The sequence below is a fragment of the Taudactylus pleione genome, unplaced genomic scaffold (assembly GCF_031769625.1).
Source record: "Taudactylus pleione unplaced genomic scaffold, aTauple2 ptg000845l, whole genome shotgun sequence".
NCBI lineage: Eukaryota > Metazoa > Chordata > Amphibia > Anura > Myobatrachidae > Taudactylus > Taudactylus pleione.
In genome coordinates this window covers 3196645-3218956 of record NW_028285247.1, presented here as the reverse complement: position 1 = coordinate 3218956, position 22312 = coordinate 3196645, and the positions used below count along the sequence as shown (strand labels likewise).

Below are 22312 nucleotides of genomic sequence, written 5' to 3'. Positions count from 1 at the left end.
CGATGACAGTGACAGCTACACTGATGACAGTGACAGCTACACTGATGACAGTGACAGCTACACCGATGACAGTGATAGCGACAGCTACGCCGATGACAGAGACAAGTGTGTGGGGTTTTTTATTTTTTTTTCGGGGCAGCAGCCCTTGGCAGACAGCACAACAGTACTGGACAACAGTAGCCAGCCAGTCCCTATGGTCAGCATCAGCAGCAACAAATCCCAGCTCCCTCCCTGTGCACACTCCACAGCAGTCTTCGAAATTCAGCAGCACAGCACTGGACAACAGTAGCCAGCCCCTATGGTCAGCGGGCCTGATTCAGAGCCGGACGCTCTGACCAGAGCGCTCGCTCTGAATCAGGGCCCTCCTCCATTAAAATGGAGCATTCTCCTGGACGCTCGTATAGCTGTGGGTCACCACCCACAGCATATACGAGCGTCCAAAAAGATGGTCGCGATGGTCTTGACCATCACAACCATCGGACTTGCGACGGAGACCCTGCGGTAGGGTCTCCCAGCCACAAGCCCTGGAGAGATTTTGGCTCTATCAGAGCCAAAATCACTCCCACTGACATCACTAGTGATGTCAGTGGGGCCGGCTTCAGACGGTAGGCGTTCCCATGGGAACGCCTCCGTCTGGCAGGCACGCCCCCTGCACGCCCACCAAAGGGGGCGTGCTGTCAATCAACATCGACAACACGCCCCCTTTGGTGCGAGACCCGGAGCGACAGCTTGGCTGTCGCAGTCCGGGTCTCGCGCATGCGCACGACGGAGCTCCCTCCGTCGTGCGCATGCGTAGTGGGGAACATCGACCCACTTGCGAGCGTACTGCTGCTTGCGAGTGGGTCTGAATGACCCCCAGCATCAGCAGCAACCAACACACAAATTCCAGCTCTCTCCCTGTGCACACTCCACAGCCGGAATGAAAAATGGCGGTGATCGCAGGACCTTTTATAGAATCCAAAACCCGCAAGCCTGACTCTGATCCTGACTTGGATCTGGGGGGGTTCGGATTTCAGAAATCCGAACCCGCTCATCCCTAATTCAAAGTAGAACAATACATATATAAAAGGCAAGCAAGTACATGACTACGACTGCCCACAGTCATACAAAAATCAAAATCCTCTGCATTCCCCGGGCACACATCTCAGAAACCATTGAGAGCAATTGAAATCTGTACCAGACAAAAGCAGTAGTTATAAGGTTCCTTTAACAGTGAGAGGAGGAGCCCAGAGTCCAAGGGAGCCATAGTATCTCAGGAAGTTTAATTAGTCAGAGGTATAGGTGGATCACCCATTAACAACCTAGTCTCATACACAGGGGCGGATTGGGCCGCCGGGACTCCGGGCCGTTTCCCGCTGGGCCAGCCACATTGTTACCTTTAGGGGCTGCCACCCTTCATTCACACCTAGGCCACTACAACTGGCTGGGCTGCCGCTCTTGGAGCTGTGTGCTCCGATCGGGCAGCGCACTATTGTAAACAAATAAAATGGCCAACGGGGGAGCTGCTGCGCATGCCCAGCAGCAGCTCCTCCCATAAGCCTTGCGGAGCCCGTCAGTTACTACAGACGGCTCTGCCTACCGCTCGTCAGTGGCCCACCCCCTCTCCGGCTCCTTCCCTGGCCTGCTGCTGTCCTGCCAGTCTGCGAAAACCAGCTTGTGTAAGTTAGCCTGGCTCTGTATACATAGAGCCATTCAGTGACTCACTCTCCCCCGGGCCTCCACGCCCCATCCAGCTGTGTGTGAAGATACAGTCAGTGTAATATATACATATATATATATATATATATATATATATATATATATTTATGTTATTATATATATCTATATATCAATATATCTATATATATCTATAATACATATGTGTGATATATGTATATATATATATTGCTTTTCATATATACATATAATGTATATGGTAATTATGTATATTTACTTTATATGCACAAATTTACTTTATATAATATTAATATATACAATCCAGTATTGCAGTGTCATATAATGTTCAAGTTCCGGCACTTCAAATCTCAATGTAGCCTTGGCCGGTGTAAGGTGCGGCACTCGGCGCAATTACAGGAATAGACAAACGTTTAAGTGTTAGTAACACTATTGCCAGCATTCTGACGATAGTGTTACTAACACTGAAATGTTGATCATATCCGTTTGTCTATTCCTGTAATTGCACACCAAGTGGCACACCTTACTACTGCTTATATATATAACTGCCATTGTTATATACACACAGTATATAACAATGGCAGTTACTTTTCTGGCAAAGCTCTTGATTCTGAGAGGACAGAATCCTGCCCCGTCGCCAGGCTCATCCCCTTGACAGACCCCACCCCTCAAAAAACTCCACCCCCATTAGGTCTGCTTCCAGAAATTTCCCGGGCTGGTTTTTTGACCCAATCCGCCCCTGCTCATACCACTCCATGTTTCTAAGGGAATCTCTAATCCTCCTTTGAAAGTCAACAAGGAGTATAGTGATATAACTCTTCCAAGAATCAAAAACATTGTGAAGCATGTTTCTCTTTATCTAAGGTTGTTTCCAATCAATCCATCTGAAATATATTATGCAATTTCCCTTTAAAAAGATTTAAAGAAGAAGGGTGGGTGATGGAGCCATGTTTGTAAGACAGTATTAGGAACTGCTGAACTAATCGCCACTAACAACTTCTACAACCTACAACCCTCTTGCCTACAGGGATGATTCTAAAAATCACCCATTCCGCATTGAATGGTATATAATTTGCTAAATGCTCCATACACTAGTTTGTAGGCTTGTATGGGTGAGTACTGTGTACCTGCAGAGCATTAGGGCTGTTGCCATATAGTTGCTGGGTGCTGAACTGTGCCACTGCCACTTGCATAATAACCTGAACAACAACCTGAACTTTTCAGGAATGAAATTCCATTCCTGTACAGAGAAAGAATATCTGAAAGGCATGCAACTTCATCAGTGGTAGCTCAATGCAATGCTACCCTTTGGCAGCAATTGCTGAGAATAGAGAAAACCAGCCCACTAGTATGCAACGCTTGTAGTATTATGGTGCTATGCCATAGGCTCTGATGTGAAAAAGCTTCTCAGTGAAACGTACGTCATCTATCTGTGAGGGCTGTACTGCCGAGCCTCTGTATGGCACCCACGTGACCCGGCACTCGACAGCACTTGAATGCTGCAACTCAGGACCACGCTCCCGCACACCCGTACTCACACTGCTCACCCAGCTATACAGGTATTTCTGCCGGCTCTCTCATCCAGGGATCTCCGGTGTGTTCGCCCTGCAATGTGGTCTCACAACAGGGGATAACCGGAGACCGCATGGACAGAAGAAGCTGGTCCTATTCTCCTTGCTTCTATTCTGAACTTAGGGGGTCTTGCTCTCCCTCTGCTCTGTTCAATACCAATAGGTAAACAGGGACAGAGGTGAGGGGTCTAACTCAAACAAGTCATAATCCTTTGACCTCTTTATCCTGCCTTTTTCAAGTATGCAATATCAATTGTTTGCTATTTTTTGTTTGTAAATTAGCGGATATTAATTTAGCAACAATTACATTTTGATGACTATTGTGGTAAGAACTGTTATATGTCATAGGTGACAGGACATGAGATAGGAATATATGAATCTGCATATACCTGATCAAATGCTTTTGGGAATTAATTAGCAGTTAATAGAGATTTATCACAACGGTGTGATATTTGCAACAGACAATTTACCATGTACACAGCTTACAAAAATTAAGGTATTGAACGGATGCATGAAATAAAAACATATCTGGTATATGGTCTAATGTCATTTAAATACTATTATTTGAAAAAATGGTAACAATAGTTATTTCACTCTTTGGGCCTGATTCAGAGCCGGATGCTATTTGCGCTTGCTCGTTCAGAAAAAGGGGCTGGCTATTTAAATGAACCGTTCGCTCTTTGCGGTCTGTTCACGCCTCTAGGTCTGAACGAGCGAACAAAACATGCGAACGTAATTTTGAAAAAAACGCCCCCTGGCCGCTCGCATCATACGTCATGTCCGCTATTTATTAGATTAATCGAGTACATCGAAAGGCGTCTGAACTGCTCGCTATTCTTGTGGTTGGTTTTTCCTACCACAATCATGCGAGCAGATCTGACTATAAAACAACCAAGTGACGTGGTCAATGACGCTGCTTTGTTAATTATGCACACCCTTAAAACTCCCGTTTTGACCTTTAAGCACGCCTGCATTCGGATCTCCACTCCCCGTTTTCAAGCACCTGTTATCACCCACAAACGCCTCATTCTGTCACTCAAAATAGCAGGCATTCCCTATTTAGCGAGCACACGATTTTCGGCCGCACTGACTGGTTCGCGCATGCGTATTAAAATCCGTACGCATGCGCAGTTGTGCGAACATCGGTAAGAACGAACGAGCGGCCGCTTACGAGTGGTTCTGAATCAGGCCCCTTGTCTTTTGAAATACCTGATACTTTATTAAAAAATATTTTGTTGCTATAAATACCACAAGTACACTACCTTAAGCCAGAATAATACTATTCATGTATTAAATACTCTCTCTAGAATTGGAGAAGACCCTTGCAGCGATATATCAGTTTAAAAATCCCTTGCAGGATCGAGCTTGATAATAAGCAAACTGTTTTTGTTGTTTAGTCCATTTTATATTTTTTTATTGTATTAAAAGACAAGTTTTAGACAGTATTGTCAGAAGAGAGTGCACCAAAAAGGAATTCTTTTTTGTAGTTGAACCATTTTTTCTTGCATGTTTCCACACCCACTGTATGGAGCTATGCCACAATACCCAGTTTTGGGTAACTTTGTTTTAACACACCCCCTATTTTGTTTTTTCCAGGTCCCCGAGTCTCAGTGCTCCAGAAACTGCTTACCAGGACAGTTTAAGAGAGTGAAGGGAACACATTCCTGCTGCTTTGATTGCATTGACTGCCAAGAAGGAATGTTTCAGTCTAGTGAAGGTACAACTCTTTAATTGTGTCCATCACCTATGCCCTAAATGTTTCTCAATTAAGGGTGATGCTTCCTGGTGGTAAAAGCAATGGGAACTAATATATTTGGAGTATGGCTACTGCTAATTCGGGGCAATATAAAGTAAAAATATACAGCGCTCAACCTTCTATATAATGGTCTTGTGTTGAATTATCCTAATGTCACAACCTTGCATATATACTATAAATTGCTGGTCTTAAGTTTGATGACAGTGATACAATCAGTGCAAAAATGCTTTACTGGGTATAAAAAGACATGTATAACAAACTTACATAATCAGTCAGATACACAAGTAACTGAAAACCATTCATAAAAAGGTACTGCTTGAAACTGGATTTATCTGTATATATGTTGTACAAGTGTTGCCCGCTGCAACTGAGTCCTTGCTGTGGATTTGCTAATGTCAATATCCTTAATGTTGGTATAAATAAGAATGATAGTAGCGGCGTCCCGCTGTCTCAAGATTGCATATGAAACTCTTAGTCTGGTATACTTATGTCCGGTGTATAAAAATTGTTAGCAGATGGTGCTGTATGCTGCCCGGGGTGTCTTCTGGTGCAGATGGAGGAGAACCACTCAGACTGGTACGCAGGATCTCCGGACTTGGGTTGCTCGGGATTGACTGTGGAGTATGTGATACGTCTATTTTAAAGACTGTATCCTATACTTACACCTGTCAGCCTTTCACTTCCCTGTCTTGGGAGGGGAACCGCCGGACGCGACCGTGTGCGATCTGATCCGGCTCCCCCCTCCGTATTCAGAGACTCACCTGTCTTCCTGTCGTCTCGTGTGGCCGGATCCCTCCTCCTTCTGTCAGCGCTCTGTACCTCTTGCTCCGCTGTTGTGGGTGCCCGTCTGCGATGTGCTGGTAATCTCTCCTTACTCGTCACTGGTGTTCCTCGATCACGTGTGTGTTACCGGTCATGTGGCGCGGCCGCGCTTCAGTTTCAGATTCCAGTGTGTATTCCCGGTCTCGTGTTATTGGTAGCGTTTGGTTTCTAATCGCAGTAACCTTCAGTGAATGTTCAGAACTGGGTCTCAATATTTAGGTATATTCTGGCTCCAATGCGTTTCGACCTTATAAAGGTCTTCCTCTGGGAGTAGTGGTGTGGTTGTGATCGGATTGAGCATAAATGTCCTGATGGTGCTCGCCTCCATCTCTGATTGGTTCCCTTCTGTCTTCATTTGATTGGTCAGGCATTCAATCAATCATTTAAGTTTGTTTGTATTTGATTACATGCTGATTGAAGTCTCTAGTTCCCTGTGCGGGACGTTTACTGAGTTCATATTATATAGTTGTACATATAAAGTGTACATAATGCTGACTAAATAAAGTGGAGAGATGTTCCATACGCTTCCCATTTGGTTCCTTAAAAGAACATGTCAAATCCTGGGTACAATCGGTGTATAAATGTCAGACATAAATCTCTACTCTTCAGTGCCGTTTGTGCATTTTTTTGTGTAACATAGCTCTCCCTTATAATACTCTATTTTAACATGTTTACTGTGGTTATAGGCTGTACTAAGAGCATCCTAATTGGATGGGAAATCCATGCGGTGAATAGCTGTACATGGACGTCAACCACATATAATGGACCTTACCTCATTGTCCACATTGAGACCTTTGGGTATTAGGGTATCCATAGTAATAATGGCTCTCAATTCTTCTTTGTTAATATGTTTATTGTGGTCTCCCCCCCTCCAGTTTGGTGGCACTAGTCTTAATCCTGCAAATTTTAGTCCCATGGGGTCAGAGTTATGAAATTGTTTAAAGTGTGCAAGGATACTTGGATTGGAAGAGTGACCTAAACAGCTTTGGGGAATAGCTGTGGTCAATCAGGGTATGGTTATTAGCATTTGGCTTCATTCGATTTTGCCTTTGGAGATTTACTAAAGGCAAAATCGAATGTCAAATCAAACATAAAACCAAATCCCAGCCAATTCCCACTCAAAATCGAACAACGGCAAAACATCAGTACTTTTACAAAGACCAACATGCAAATCCCTAATTTACTAATATTCGATTTGAAAAGGAACACCAAATCAAACTCAGAATCAAACTTCAAATCCCCAAAATAATAGGCCTGCTTCATGCTGGCGATTTTAGCATGAGCAGGTATGAATTACACAAATGCATGCACAGATCAGTGAGATCCGTACATGCTTCTTGTGTGTAAAAAGGTTGTAAAGTGTTCATTTTTTTTTAAAATGACGTGGGGTCCTCCTGTAAAAGCACAACCATTACCAGGCTTTTCTGAGCTGGTCCTGCATGTCCAAGTTGATTTTGTGTTCGACTTGGACATGCAAAATCGAACTAGAAATCACTATTCAAAATTGAACCAATTTGAGCTTGATTTAGAAAAGGCTTCCAAAATTGAATTTTAGTAAATGTGGGATTTTGACAAGATTTCTACATTCAACTTGATTCGATTTCAGGTGAGCTAAATTGAACATAAAATTGAATGCAAAATCGTGCATTGATAAATATACCTCCTAGGATCTGAGGGTCCTTCCATAATCATTGCAATATTTCTCCCAATGGAGGCAACTTATTTAGCCAAATAAGAGACAATGGGCCTGATTCAGCAAGGAATGCAAGTGAGAGATTGCACAGACCCGGCCACTGCGAAAATATGCTAATGAATCTATACGTACGGCAATCGTCGCACTAGATGCAGACGCCCAGCACTATATAATGCCGCCCCCTTATCTTTAATGTACACTGTAAAAATTAGCAAGACAGCGTAAACATCGGTAACATAGAGAACCATCGAGCCATTTGCATAATAGTGGTTAACCTGACAACGCGCAGGATTTAACCAACTTCCTGCATGCGGTGAGAGCTCAGGCTGTGTAGGGCCTCACAATGGCTAATTTATGCACGCCCGTGAAATGGCGTTAAAATGCACTGACACGCCTACATTCGCCTGACCCCCCCGTCACCACCCACAAATGGCACTTCCTGTCAATCAATATAGGAAGTAGCCTGCGTACGCTTACCAAATCGCACTGGCTAGTTTGTGCACGCGTGGTGCGATGCATGTGCAGTGCGAAAACATCAGCCGGGTGAGTGCAAATTCTCATTTGCGTTCCTTGCTGAATCAGGCCCAATATGGGGTATATTTCCTAAAGTGCGGGTTTTAGAAGTGTAGATGTTGTCCATAGCAATTAATCAGATTTCAAGCTATTATCTTCTAGAAGGTGCTAGATAAATGTCAAGTAGAATCTGATTGGTTGCTATGGGCAACATCTCCACTTCTATAAACCTGCACTTTAGTAATATACCCCAATATGAATCAATGTGGGAAAAAGATCAGTAGTTTCAAAAGTGTGTTTCAATGCTCTATGGGCATGATCCAGAGATGTACACTAATGCCTCTGCTGCTGCAAATCTGTACGCAGCAGCTGTGCGAAAATATGCAAATGTTGCAGCTGTCGGGATTTGTATTAAGACGCCCACCAATGGCTTCACAAATCCAAGTCACTGCGTTCAAACATGTAGCAATGGTCACAGGTCATTTGATAATCAGCCTTCTGAGTAACTCTATGGTCGTGGGGAATCGCCGCAGAAGCTGAGATGCTGGGGCCATTTTTACTACATACAGGATCGCAGGCACCGGCTGTAACGCCCCGAAAATAGTTGCGACACACCTGCGTTTGAGTCATCACCTCCATGTTGCCTCCCACAAACTGTCCCTGTCTGTCATTCACTTTGCAAATAAAACCTCACTGCAAGCAAATACGGTGATGAAATCTGACTCAGACGCATTCACAGATTACCGATTACGCGTAAACATCGGTATTGTGCCCATCTCTGATTCTGGCCCTGTGTTTGCTTTTCTTAAGGAACTCTCTCTCAATTTTGTTACCTGTTATGTGCCTACACCATTTTCCTGAAAATAAAGGCGGCAGTGGCGCACTAGGTGGAGAGGGAAGTAAAGGAGTCTATAGGTGCAGGGGTGCTGTGGGACCACCTGGACCCAGGGGCGTGTGCCCAGCACACCCTACAACCATTATAGAGATACCAATGTAAATAAAGGCACAAATTCTATGTTAGGAGCAAAGCAAAAAAAGCAGGTACTGTAACTCTGCACCTGGACTAACTATGCTGCACTGCAAGGGGTACAAATATATACATTTATTTTGCATGCAGCGTAACTACTGGCTGCTTTTGCATGTAGTCCACAAATGTTGGACAGTTTACACTGCAATTTAGATTTGAGTTTGGACACACTGCTCCCAAATCTAAATCTCTCTGCACATGTTACATCTGCCCCATCTGTGGTGCAGAATGGTTTTCCCAAGGTGCAAATGTACTTGTTTTTTTGCTTTGCTCCAACTCAAAATCTGTAACTTGATCAGTGTTGGTAAAGTTCAAGCTTTAAATCTAATTGGCACATACTAGTTTTGCTTTGCACCATCTTTTTGCACTCCTACATAAGAAAGCATTTTTAGGTGCAGCCCGAATAGAAAAATTCTCTAGCACAAATGTGACATTTGTAGGAAAGACAGTCCTGATGTCCCAAGTCATAAATGAGGCTAAACCGAGTCTGTTGTTAGGGGATGTGGATTGAAAGATCTACAGTAAAAAGGTAGACAATGTCTAGATAGACACCAGGGGTGAGATGCATTAACACAGTGCAAAACTTACCGCCAGTCACCGCATTTGTACTGAACGCATATGCACTAACATATAAGATCAGTACAGCAAAGGACAGCTCTTCCGGGTTTATGACCCGGGAGTCCATCTGCGCATGCGCAGAGTGACACGGTGGCCATTGGGGATGCTGGGAGGGATCCGATCCCTCATACCAGCACGATGCGGGAGGAGCCCATGGGCTTCTATAGGGTACCGCCAGCAAAAGCTGACATTACCCACCGCATCGGAGCCTGGCGGCAGGGCCGGCACCAGGAGTCAGAGCACCCTGTGCCGGCTCCTAAAATGGTGCCCTTACATTGCGTGCGGTGAAGCTGTGTGCGACCAAAAATGGGGGTGTGGTCTAATTACCATAGGCCATGCCCCCTATGTGATGTTATTTGGAGGCGTGTCCGCATGGCATGCTTCCAAATAATGTCAGGCTGGAGGGAGCCTCACTAGCTAGGCTTCCCCCATCACTGAATGGATGCTGCGTGCACAGGGCTACCATCAGAAATTGTGGGGCCTGGGACTGACAAAACAGGCAGGGCCCCCTCCCCCAATATTCCTACACAAATATATTTTTGTCAATTCTCTCCAGCCCTGCGGGTCTCCCTAAACCCAGCCAGTCCTCTTCAGTCTTTCCAGGCCTGCTTGCCTCATCTCGACTCTCCAGCACTAACCAGCCCCCGCATCCGCATGACATCAAAGTCACTTACCTGTTGTTACCTCCTTCTGTTTTGACTGCTCCATCCTCACACGCAGCGGCTCCTCTCTCTTTCAGCGGCTCTTTAAGCGGCGTGGCATGATGTAATGATGTTACTCACGCCGGCTCACAAAACTGTTACTGCTCCATAAAGTGGACTGTACAGTATGTGCAGAATACTGCTGATGGCATCTAGTGCCCTATATAGAGTTTCTAACTACATCACATGCATCACCACAGCATATAGGAATGTGTGTGTGAGTTGGGTGGGGAGTTTTGGCACATATGTGAAAAGTGGGGCTTCACTGTGCATGTGCTGCCTTTGCCTAACTGCAGGTGACTAGAGCGAAGACCTCCAGAGCAGAGGGACCAGCATAGCCAATCCCACCTCACCGCTGGGCACCATAGCAGTCTCAGGAGGTCACTATGGTAGTACAGGTAGTTCCTCAAATGTTCCCCACCATTCTCTCCCTCAGTTATGATCACCATTTTCCCTCATAGTTGGAGCGGGCAGGGATAGTAGGAGAGGTATGAGGATGGTAGGAGGCGGAGCATTGCAGGCAGGCAGGCAATAGGAGCTGTCAATTATTATAATTTATCACCATCCTCCCTCATAGTCGGAGCGGGCAGGGATAGGAGGCGGAGCAGAAGGATGGTAGGAGGCGGAGCAACGGCCAAGCGGGTGTGCAATAAGAGCTGTAAATTATCACCATCCTCCCTCATAGATGGAGTGGGCGTGGCATAGGAGTCAAAGCAGGAGGACGGTAGGAGGCGGAGCGGCTGTAGGAGTGGGCCCCCAGTCTCTCACTGTTATTGTGCAGCACTGCAGGGTAGTAGCGGGTCGCGGCAGGATCCTGCCTCCCCTGTCACTTTGCATTCAAGATTGTAGCAATGGGTGCCGGGCTGTAGAAACAGGGGGGCCCCCTCCCTCTCTGTCTGAAGGTCCAGGCCTGGGACTGCGGTCCCAGCATTCCCCCCATGATGGCGGCCCTGCGCGCGCGCAGCAGCCAATCAGTCTACAGGGTCCGGCACAGCTGTGGTAGTGGGGGTTCCCAACCTCCCGATTTGACCACTCACGGGCCACTTTGGCACACGGGAGGAACAGCGGGACAGTACTGTCCCGCTGAAATCGGGATGTTGGGGAGCGGTGCACCCTCTATGGGTGGCACCCCTGTGCGACCGCACTGGTCGAACACCCCTAGAGCTGACCCTGCCCGGCGGCCAGGACAATAGCGCATACGGAAAATGTGATAAAACCTCGGAAATTGAGTTTTTACCGCATTTTCCTTTTAGTGCATCTCGCCCCAGATGTTAGACAGGCAATTGGTCGACAGGGACAAAAGGTCAACAGGGACAAAAGGTTGACATACTAATTGGCAACATGTACAAATGGTCGACAGGGTCAAAAGGTCGACAGGCATATGAGCAACATGAAAATGGTCGACACATGGTTTTTTTGTTTTCTAACCGTAATCATTTGGAACTGGTTAATAATTCATTTTTTGCCTACTTGCCATGGAAGGGCAGTGGGACCGATCAGTTTATAAACAAATATTAGCTGCCATGGCCCACTTTTGTGCCCCTCTGAACCTTGGGGCCCGGGACGGGTGTACCCTTTGCACCTCCCTGTCGCCGGACCTGTATACAGTGCACCTTTCAGTTTTCTCTGCCATGATGCACACTTTGGCACACCTCCTGGGGTATATTTCCTAAAGTGTGGGTTTTTAGAAGTGGAGAAGCTGCCCATAGCAACCAATCAGATTTTACCTAGCACCTTCTAGAAGATAATAGCTAGAATCTGCTTGGTTGCTGTGAGCAACATCTCCACTTCTAAAAACCCGCACTTTAGTAAATATGCCCCCCAGTCTGCAAAAGTGTCTCCTGAGAGTACAGTAATTAAGCATTTTCCAGGGACACTTCTTAAAATAATAGTAATGTTGGGTCTCTCCCTTCTGACTTCTCTTGCAGATGAATATCAATGCCAATCATGTCCAGTGGGTCAATGGTCCAGTATAAGAAGCACCAGCTGCAGCAATCCCACCTACATGTATTTACAATGGACTGACATCTCTGTTATATTTCTTCTGCTACTGTCATTTATCCTCATCTGTCTTGTCTTAGGAACTCTCGTTCTCTTCTTCCAACACAGACATTCTCCTCTGGTCATGGCCTCTGGAGGCCACATGTGCTCCTTCGCTCTCGTTTCTCTGCTGGCCGTAACATGCAGCTTGCTCCTATTCATTGGAAAACCTGTTGATTTTGTCTGTCAAATGCAGCAGCCATTCCTGGCTTTGGGCTTCACTTGCTGCTTGTCTACCTTCTCCATTAAGGCCCTACAAGTGATGTTAGTGACCGATTTCAAAGATGTTCCCACTAAGTATATTCAGTGGTTAAAAAACATAGGTACGTGGGTTTTCTTGCTCTCTAGTATTCTCATCCAGGGCTTGTTCTGTACTTGGAACATACTCACCACAACCCATTTGTCTGTCAATGAAGAGGTTACTTTCCTATATAAAGTTCTCAAGTGTGAAATAACCAATGTCTTCTGCTTTTTCTTGATGTCTGGATACAATGAAATACTCGCCCTTATATCCTTCATGTTAAATTGTGTAGCCCAGGCTCCGCCAGGTCAGTACAACATGGCCAGAGATATCACATTCTCTACACTGGCATACTTGCTGGTATGGATCGTGTTTGTTCCTGTCAATGCTCTGGTTACAGACCAGAATCAGCCTTTGCTACAGATGGCAGTCACTCTCGTCAGTTCCTTTGGTATAATGTTGGGTTATTTTGTTCCAAAATCTTATATTCTCCTATTTAAACCAGAAATGGCATCAAAAGAATATTTCAAAATTTATAATAATTAGTTTGCCCTTACTTCATGTTCTGAGATATAATTTTCTTTCTTTCTTTAAACGGAGTAAGCTTTATTGAGTACATATAAATACGCAAAAAGAACCCAAAGCAAACAGTAAGAGGGATTTGACTTCATGCTACTAACATATATATTTTGAATTTACCCCCAAATATCTGTATATTTGGAGTTAAGATAAATCATTAAAAAATGATGCACAAAATGTAACACGGTTATGTATGAACTTATGATAAAGACTGGTGGACAAGACAATATTGGACATCAATAAATATATTTTACCCCAAATAAAAAAATATCTTCTCTGTGTAATTATTACAATGAAGTAACTCTTAGCATGATCTCACACTAAGGGCTCTATTATTAACATTATTTTTACTAAAATAAAGTGAAAAAGGGTGTTTTCACACCCGTTTCACATTATTTTAGTATCACCTAAAGTTACTATAGGGCAATTGGAGTAGAATTCGTAAAATTCTACTCCAACCCCTAAGTATCACTTATTTTTAGCAATCAGATCGCATTTCCCATAATTGTAATGGGAAATGTGATCCAACCAAAGTTACTAAAAATAAATTGTAAAAAAATACCAGGGAAAGCCCTGTGATAATAACGCCACCTGGAGGTGGCGTTATCCAGGGTCTCCCCTGATTACCGGGCTCCTACTCTGCTCTAAAAGGCAGAGCAGAGCCGGGAGCCGGTCCCAGTGATCAGCTGTGTGGTCTAAACAGACCACAAGCTGATACACTGCAAAAAAAAATAGTAAAAACAAAAATTCACTTACCTGACTCCATGGACCGGTGGTCGGGGCTCCGGCGATGACTCCCCTCTGGTCAGCTGGTCTTCCATGCTGCACTGCGGCCCGGTCATCAGCTGACCGGGTCATGGTGCAGGATGGGAGATCAGCTGACCGGAGGACATGGAAGACATCACCGGAGGCCGGATCATGCAGGTAAGTGTAATTAAGGCAGAGGGGGGTTGTGGGGGGAAAGGGGGGTCATGGGGGGTCCGCAATTGCTGGGCGTGGGGCTTAGCACCGGGTGGGTAGCTGCAGCGGACGGACGGCGCATGCGCAGGGCACTGGTCATGGTATTTTTTTGCGAAAATACCGTGACTAGTGTGCGGAGGGGATTCGTAGGGACAGAGCTTGCTCGCAAGCTCTGTCCCTGCAAGGGATTTGTAGTAAATTCCTGTGATATTGCCTTAATTCGCAATGTGAATTCAGTCGGTAATATCACACTACAATCTGCATTACTAATGCGGATTGTAGTAAATAAAGCCCTAAACAACATGAAGAACACCTACAGATTTCATATCTACATATGCCTTTTCTGAATTTAAAAACAAGGGTTATTATATCCACATATTGCAATATGTGTCAAGCTGAACAACTGAACACTACAGGATATGCTGGTGCTAATAAATGTTAATATAAATGTAGGTTGAGTCTCCCATATCCAAAATGTTTGGGACCAGAAGTATTTTAGATATTGGATTTTTCTGTATTTTGGAATATTTGCATACGTTAATAACATATCTTGGGTTAGGCACTAAGGGGGGCAGGCCGGTACTACCATTAGCAACCTTAGGCTGCCGTCTAAAGGTGCCAGCCACTGGAGTGGCATATAATAAATTTGTGGCACAGCTATTCGGTACATTATGAATTTGGCGCTCTGCTGTGTGTAATATTCTATATAGTATATTATGAGTCTGGGACACTTCTGTGTGGCATGTTATTAAACTGGGGAGACTGTGTGTGGCATATTATGAATTGCAGTGAGCAGGGGAGGTTGATGAAATGTTGCCTAGGGCGCCTGTAATCCTTGCACAGGCCCTGGGGGAGGGTTAGGTTTAGTGTGCGGGGAGGGGGAGGTTCTGTTTAGGTACTAGGGGGGGAGGATAGCATTCGGCACCAGAGAAGGGAATGTTAGGGAGAGGAGTAGGGTTAGGATACTGACCGACAAGTGCCAGTATCCTAACGCTGTCGAGATGCCGGCATCGGGATTCTTACCACCAGGATCCCAAGCACTGCCATCCCGTACCCATCCTGCCAAATCTATACACAAATGTACCCAGAGTGATAATTAGGTCATTATTAGGATAACACTACTCTTTCTCACTACTAGAGAAGAATTTAAGATTTTTATACCTTTTACTGAAAAAGATATTATTACCTGTTTATCCACATCACACTTCTTATAGTATGAAAACACTGTTATGTACAGTAGGTTTTAACATCAATATACTGTATAGTAACTTAACCCTCATTAACATCTGATATTTATCCATTAATACATATTGTAAAGCTGGGCATACACTATACAATTATCTGTCAGATATCTGTCCGATCTGGCTGGTTGGAATGAAAGCCTGGTAATGTACGGGAGCAAATGACAGTCGATCATATGGTTTTAAAAACTGAAAAAAAGACAAAAAAAAATGTTTAAATTGGTTACATTTGTGTGTTTTAACCAACCACTTTTGTCTATTTTCCAGTGTTTGTGAGCAAATGGACGATTGTCATTTGCTCCCATACATTACCAGGTTTTCAGTCCAACCATCCAGATTGGACAGATATCTGACAGAAAATTGTATAGTGGATGCCCACTATACAATTAGGTGTGAAGTTTAGCGAGGTAAAAAACCTTGCGCCCCTCGTGCCCAATTTTGGAATACCGCACGCTCCCGATACCCGCAGTATCCAATAAAAAAAAAGTCATAGTTTTCAGCTCTGGAAACCCTGCGCCGCGTAAAAAATAAAAAAAAAGAATTCTGCACTTACCTGCCTGGCGGTCTCCGTGGCTTGCGGTGGCCTCCCCTCTATCTTCTCACTGGAGAGGGGGCTGCTGGGAGGCTCCAGGGGCAGGTGGGAGGGGCAAGGGCTGCTGGGAGATGTAGTTCTCCCAGCGCCCATTCCGAGGGGCCACACTGACACTGGGGGACACACACATACATTGGGGGTCACACACACGCTCATGCACACACAAACACTCACTCATACTCACTCATACACACTCACACCCACTACATACTCACCGCTGCTGCTGGAGTCCAGTCCCGATGCTGGATGCAGAAGACAGCACTTCGGAAGGGGTGAGTAATTACTGACTAATTAAGCTAATAGGAAACTACCAGTTGCTTAGTTAATCCTCCTTGGGGGGGGGGTGCCGCCGGGGTGCCAGAGCAAGCCCCACAGATTTTTCCTAAAATGTCTAATTTTAGGAAAAATCATACTTGCACTGCAGGTGCGAGAATTAAAATCTCCCAGCGCGTTAAAAAAGACAAAATCCACACCTGCAGGAAAAACCTTGCAGGTGCAGATTTTTTGCTATTGTTGCAGCCAATTGAATATGCCCCTATACTTGCGCTTTTTATGGCATTCAATTATTCAGAATTGTGAGATTAATATGATTATATTATATTAAATGATATGCCCGTACACGTTTATAGTGTTCATGTTCTCTGATATTCTATACATTTATTCTACCATTAGATGTACAGTATATGTGTACACCACTGACCCTAAAATACTAGCAACTTTACCACATATGTACAAATATAACCATTCCCTTTACTCGAACAATACATATTTCATGACATGACATTACACTTCAACTAATTTTTTTATGTTTATTTTTTTAAACAAAATCTCACTCTGTGTAAAACAGATGAGATGCTCCAGGGCATTGCTGTAATCACCAGCTCCCTGTGCTGGGTGTAGGCCTTGCCTCCTCCACGTGACGTCATGTGGAGGGGGCGTGGCCTGCACTGAGCCGGGAGCGCTAACTACGGCACTGAGTTTTGCAGACATAATTATGTATAAGTACTTGGGATGCAGTCAGGAAGCCGACGGTCTAAATACCAACCACCGCCTTCCCGACTGTCTAATCCCGGCAAGGTACTAATGACAGGCTTCGAAATCCCGACGCCTGTCGGGATGCCCGATGTCTGGCATACCGAACGAAGGTAAGCCGGGTGCGGACAGCCGTGGGGGGGGGAGGGTTAGGTTTTAAGACACCCAGGGGGACTTAGAGGTAGGCACCCCCCCGGAGGGTTAGGCTAGGGGAAAGGGGGTTAGACACCCCCCCCAGAAAACTTAGGGATAGGTAGCGGGGAAGGGGGGGGGGTTAGGTTTTGGAACTTAGTGGAGGGTTAGGGTGAGGCACCAGGGGGGGAGGTTTTGGTTAGGCACCCCTAAGAGAGGGTTAGGGAGGAAAATAGGGTTAGTTATACTTTCCTTATTAGCGATCTGGGGGCAATGCATAGGGGGACTACTGCTGAGGGCACTGCATAGGGGGGACTACTACTGGGGACACTGCTATTGATACCCCTAAATCTATATACCCAAAATGTTGCTATTTAGCGCTACAAGTCGCATAAGAAATAATTGCTTTCCAATCCAATTGTGGTTCCAAAGCACAAAAAGTTATATTGCAATAAAAAGAAAGTTACACGCTTAGATCTAACACAATTAGCGCAAAAAGCAAGTAAATACAAAGGTACAAACCGATACATATGCGTGCGCACTGGCCCAGTATGCAGTATTTCAGTGCTGAATCTGCAGTCACCATCACCCAAGGATATAGAGAAATGACTGACTACTGCCCCAGCTCACAAGCCTATATTCTGTACAGGTTTCAGAGACAACAAAGGCACAGAATAACAGATGCACATTGGTTCTTGCTTCAGGTCACTCTGTTCATTGCTAAGTTCATATGGTATCACTGGGTGTATGTCCCAGATCTTCAGATGTTGCTTTGTATGGTTTTCCCACCGAAGAACTAATAAAAAAACACTACATACAGAGATACATTCTAACCTATAATTCATAACTTGCGGGTGTATGATGCGGTCTCCTTGCCGATAGATCTGGAGATCTGCAAATAAACAGGGGTTTAGAATGGTACCAAACATGACTTGCCTACTATGTTCTATACTTTAAATACCATATACATACATTTCACAACATAATTATATGGTACTAAAACTTCTAATATTACGTTTAATGTGAAGGAACCTTTTTATAAGTTATTGTATGTGTAAGTGTGAGAATATTGTGTAGTTTCGTTAGTTTGCGTTGCGCATATGTGTGGGTGCGTGCGCATTCATATGTGCATGCGTATGTGTATGCATGCAAGTCTATGTGTGTGTGTTATGTAATTCAGTGTATTTGTGATGGATTAATATATATATTATCCATTTCTGACATATTTTAATAAGTTGTTTAAACTACAGTCCAAGATGTTATAAGCAGTAAGTTTTATTTCTAAGCAGGGGGAGACCCACAGCTGTTTGCTGTTGCCACCTTGTCAGGTAGCTTGCGACAGGCTTTTCTTCTGCCTATTCAAAGTCTAAATGCCAGTTCCTTTGAACAGCAGTAGTATCGAACAAAAGGTATACAATTGTTAACGATTTGCAGGTTCCTGACAATGATTCCTAACTTTGCATTTAGAACCCTTCTCTGATCATATCACTATCTGTGTTACATTTTAATTATTTGTTACAGGCATATTGTAATAGTATGCTGAGTTTCTCAAAACATATGCAAACACCCACAGACATACACATTAAACCTGTTTTCCACACTCTGACTAAACCTTGTAGTAATATAAATATATATTTGTGCGTATCGGAATTGCGTTGACGCAGAGTAGCGTCCAAGCAATTCGTCATCAGACCATAGACGACTAAATTGTCAGATAATAATTGCAAGCGATCATATTCAATTATCTCACTTCAACACTGCATAGGGGGACTACTACTGGGGCACTGTATAAGGGGCATTGCATAGGAAATTTGTTGTACTGTACTAGGGGTGTGCACCGGCCACTTTTCGTGTTTTGTGTTTTGGTTTTGGATCTGGATCTTTCTTCGTGTTTTGGATCTGGATTGGTTTTGCCAAAACCACCCTTCCGTGTTTTGGGTTCTGGGTTTTGTGTTTTGGATCTGTATTTTTTTTTAAAAACAGCTAAAATCACAGAATTTGTGGGTTTTTCTGCTCCTATGCTATTATTAACCTCAATAACCTTAATTTCCACTCATTTCCAGTCTATTCTGAACACCTCACACCTCACAATAGTGTTTTTATGTCCAAAAGGTTGCACCGAGGTAGCTGGATGACTATGCTAAGAGATACGAGTGGGCGGCACAAACACGTGGTCCATCTAGGAGTGACACTGCAGTGGCAGACAGGATGGCAGTTTGAAAAACTAGGCCCCAAACTATACATAATGCAAAGAAAAAAAAGAGGTGCAAGATGGAATTGTCCTTGGGCCCTCCCACCCACCCTTATGTTATATAAACAGGACATGCACACTTTAACAAACCAAACATTTCAGCGCCAGGGTCTGCCACACGACTGTGGCTGAAATGATTGGTTCGTTTGGGCCCCCACAAAACAAGCTGGCAATTAATCTGTGCCTGCACAAACTGGCTCTACGGAGGCAAGATGTCGTCCTCATCCTCCTCATCCACCGATTCCTCACCCTCTTCAGTGTTGTGTACATCCTCATCCTCACAGAGTATTTATTCGTCCCCGCTGGAATCCACAACCACAGGTCCCTCTGTACGTTCTGGAGGCTGGTCTCCCTGGAAGAGTTGATAATTAATTTTATGAACATCATCTTCTCCATATTTTGTGGAAGCAACCTCCTACGCCTTTCGCTGACAAGGTTCCCGGCTGCACTAAACACACTGGAGGGGGGCAACTCAGGTAACATAGAGCCAGTTTGTACAGGGACCTCCAAATTGCTTCTTTTTCCTGCCAGTACAGGTACGGACTGTCTGACATGCCTACTTGGATGCTGTCACCGATGTAATCCTTTAACAGACAGACACACGCTTGTCGTTGCTGCTTTGAGGATGCAAGTGCGGCTACAGCCCACACAATTCACAAAGACAGAAAAAAAAAGAAGAATATTTTTATTGTTTGTGTAGCACACTTTGAGGGTGTCACCACCCTTTAACAGACAGACGCACGCTTGTCGCTGCTGCTTTGAGGATGCAGGTGCGGCTACAGCCCACACATTTCACAAAGAGAAAAAAAAAGAACAATATTTTTATTGTTTGTGTAGCGCACTTTGAGGGTTACACCACCCTTTAACAGACAGACGCACGCTTGTCGCTGCTGCTTTTAGGATGCAAGTGCGGCTACAGCACACACAATTCACAAAGACAGAAAAAAGAAGAATATTTTTATTGTTTGTGTAGCACACTTTGAGGGTGTCACCACCCTTTAACAGACAGACGCACGCTTGTTGCTGCTGCTTTGAGGATGCAAGTGCGGCTACATTGCACACAAGTCACAAACACATTAAAAAAATAGTTTTTTATTTTTTGGAGCACTTTGAGAGTTACACCACCCTTTAACAGACAGACGCACGCTTGTCGCTGCTGCTTTAAGGATGCAGGTGCGGCTACAGCCCACACATTTCACAAAGACAGAAAAAAGAAGAATATTTTTATTGTTTGTGTAGCACACTTTGAGGGTGTCACCACCCTTTAACAGACAGACGCACGCTTGTCGCTGCTGCTTTGAGGATGCAGGTGCGGCTACAGCCCACACATTTCACAAAGAGAAAAAAAAGAACAAAATTTTTATTGTTTGTGTAGCGCACTTTGAGGATTACACCACCCTTTAACAGACAGACGCACACTTGTCGCTGCTGCTTTAAGGATGCAGGTGCGGCTACAGCCCACACATTTCACAAAGACAGAAAAAAAAAGAAGAATATTTTTATTGTTTGTGGAGCGCACTTTGAGGGTTACACCACCCTTTAACAGACAGACGCACGCTTGTCGCTGCTGCTTTAAGGATGCAGGTGCGGCTACAGCCCACACATTTCACAAAGACAGAAAAAAGAAGAATATTTTTATTGTTTGTGTAGCACACTTTGAGGGTGTCACCACCCTTTAACAGACAGACGCACGCTTGTCACTGCTGCTTTGAGGATGCAGGTGGAATCTAGACGGGATTTGGAACCGGGGACACACTACCTCCATCAATTGTCTAAATCCCACTGCACTAATGGCGGATACCGGACGCAAGTCTAACACCAACAAAGCAGTCAAGGCCTCAGTTATACGTTTTGCTTCAGGATGACTGCTGTCGTACTTCATCCTCATCGCTAGGGACTGTAGGAGGGTCAATTGTTTAGTAAAAGTAGTGATGTTCCTACTTCCTCTCTGGGATGATGAACAACTCCCAGCAGCAGCAACAGCACTAGGAGGAAGTGGTTCTTGATCTTTCCCTATTTTATTTTTATCGGAGAAAGTTTGGTCCTCCATTTATGTTATATTGATATATACGTGCGGCTAAAGCGCACACAAACACAGAAAATATTTTTTTATTTTTGCTGGAGAGTAGTGCACTTTGTGGGTTACACCACCCTTTAAGAAGTGAGCCAGCCGGCTCTTTACTTATGGGACACAGGCGCACGCTTGGCGCTGCTCCTTTGTTGATGCACGTGCGGCTACTGCGCACACAATTCACAAACACAGAAAATAATTTTTTTTTTGGTTTGGACTGGAGTGTACTTTGGGGGTTACAGCACCCTTTAATGGTCAAGCCAGCCGGCCCTTTACTTATGACACAGTCGCACGCTTGGCACTACTTTGTTGATGCACGTGCGGCTACTGCGCACACAATTCACAAACACAGAAAATAATTTTTTTTTTGGTTTGGACTGGAGTGTACTTTGGGGGTTACAGCACCCTTTAACGGTCAAGCCAGCTGGCCCTTTACTTATGACACAGGCGCACGCTTGGCACTACTTTGTTGATGCACGTGCGGCTACTGCGCACACAATTCACAAACACAGAAAATAATTTTTTTTTTGGTTTGGACTGGAGTGTACTTTGGGGGTTACAGCACCCTTTAACGGTCAAGCCAGCCGGCCCTTTACTTATGACACAGGCGCACGCTTGGCACTACTTTGTTGATGCACGTGCGGCTACTGCGCACACAATTCACAAACACAGAAAATAATTTTTTTTTTGGTTTGGACTGGAGTGTACTTTGGGGGTTACAGCACCCTTTAACGGTCAAGCCAGCCGGCCCTTTACTTATGACACAGGCGCACGCTTGGCACTACTTTGTTGATGCAC

General features: G+C 44.7%; 1 protein-coding gene across 1 annotated transcript in view; it reads left to right on the top strand.

Annotated features, from left to right (window-relative positions):
• LOC148474407 (taste receptor type 1 member 3-like) overlaps positions 1 to 13202 on the top strand; it is an 80683-nt gene extending 67481 nt beyond the window's left edge. Inside the window, exons 5-6 of the mRNA XM_088458688.1 lie at positions 4842 to 4962; positions 12304 to 13202. Of these exons, the coding sequence (XP_088314814.1) occupies positions 4842 to 4962; positions 12304 to 13202 (1020 nt within the window). The remainder of the gene's footprint in view (positions 1 to 4841; positions 4963 to 12303) is intronic.
• Positions 13203 to 22312: the final 9110 nt, after the last annotated feature.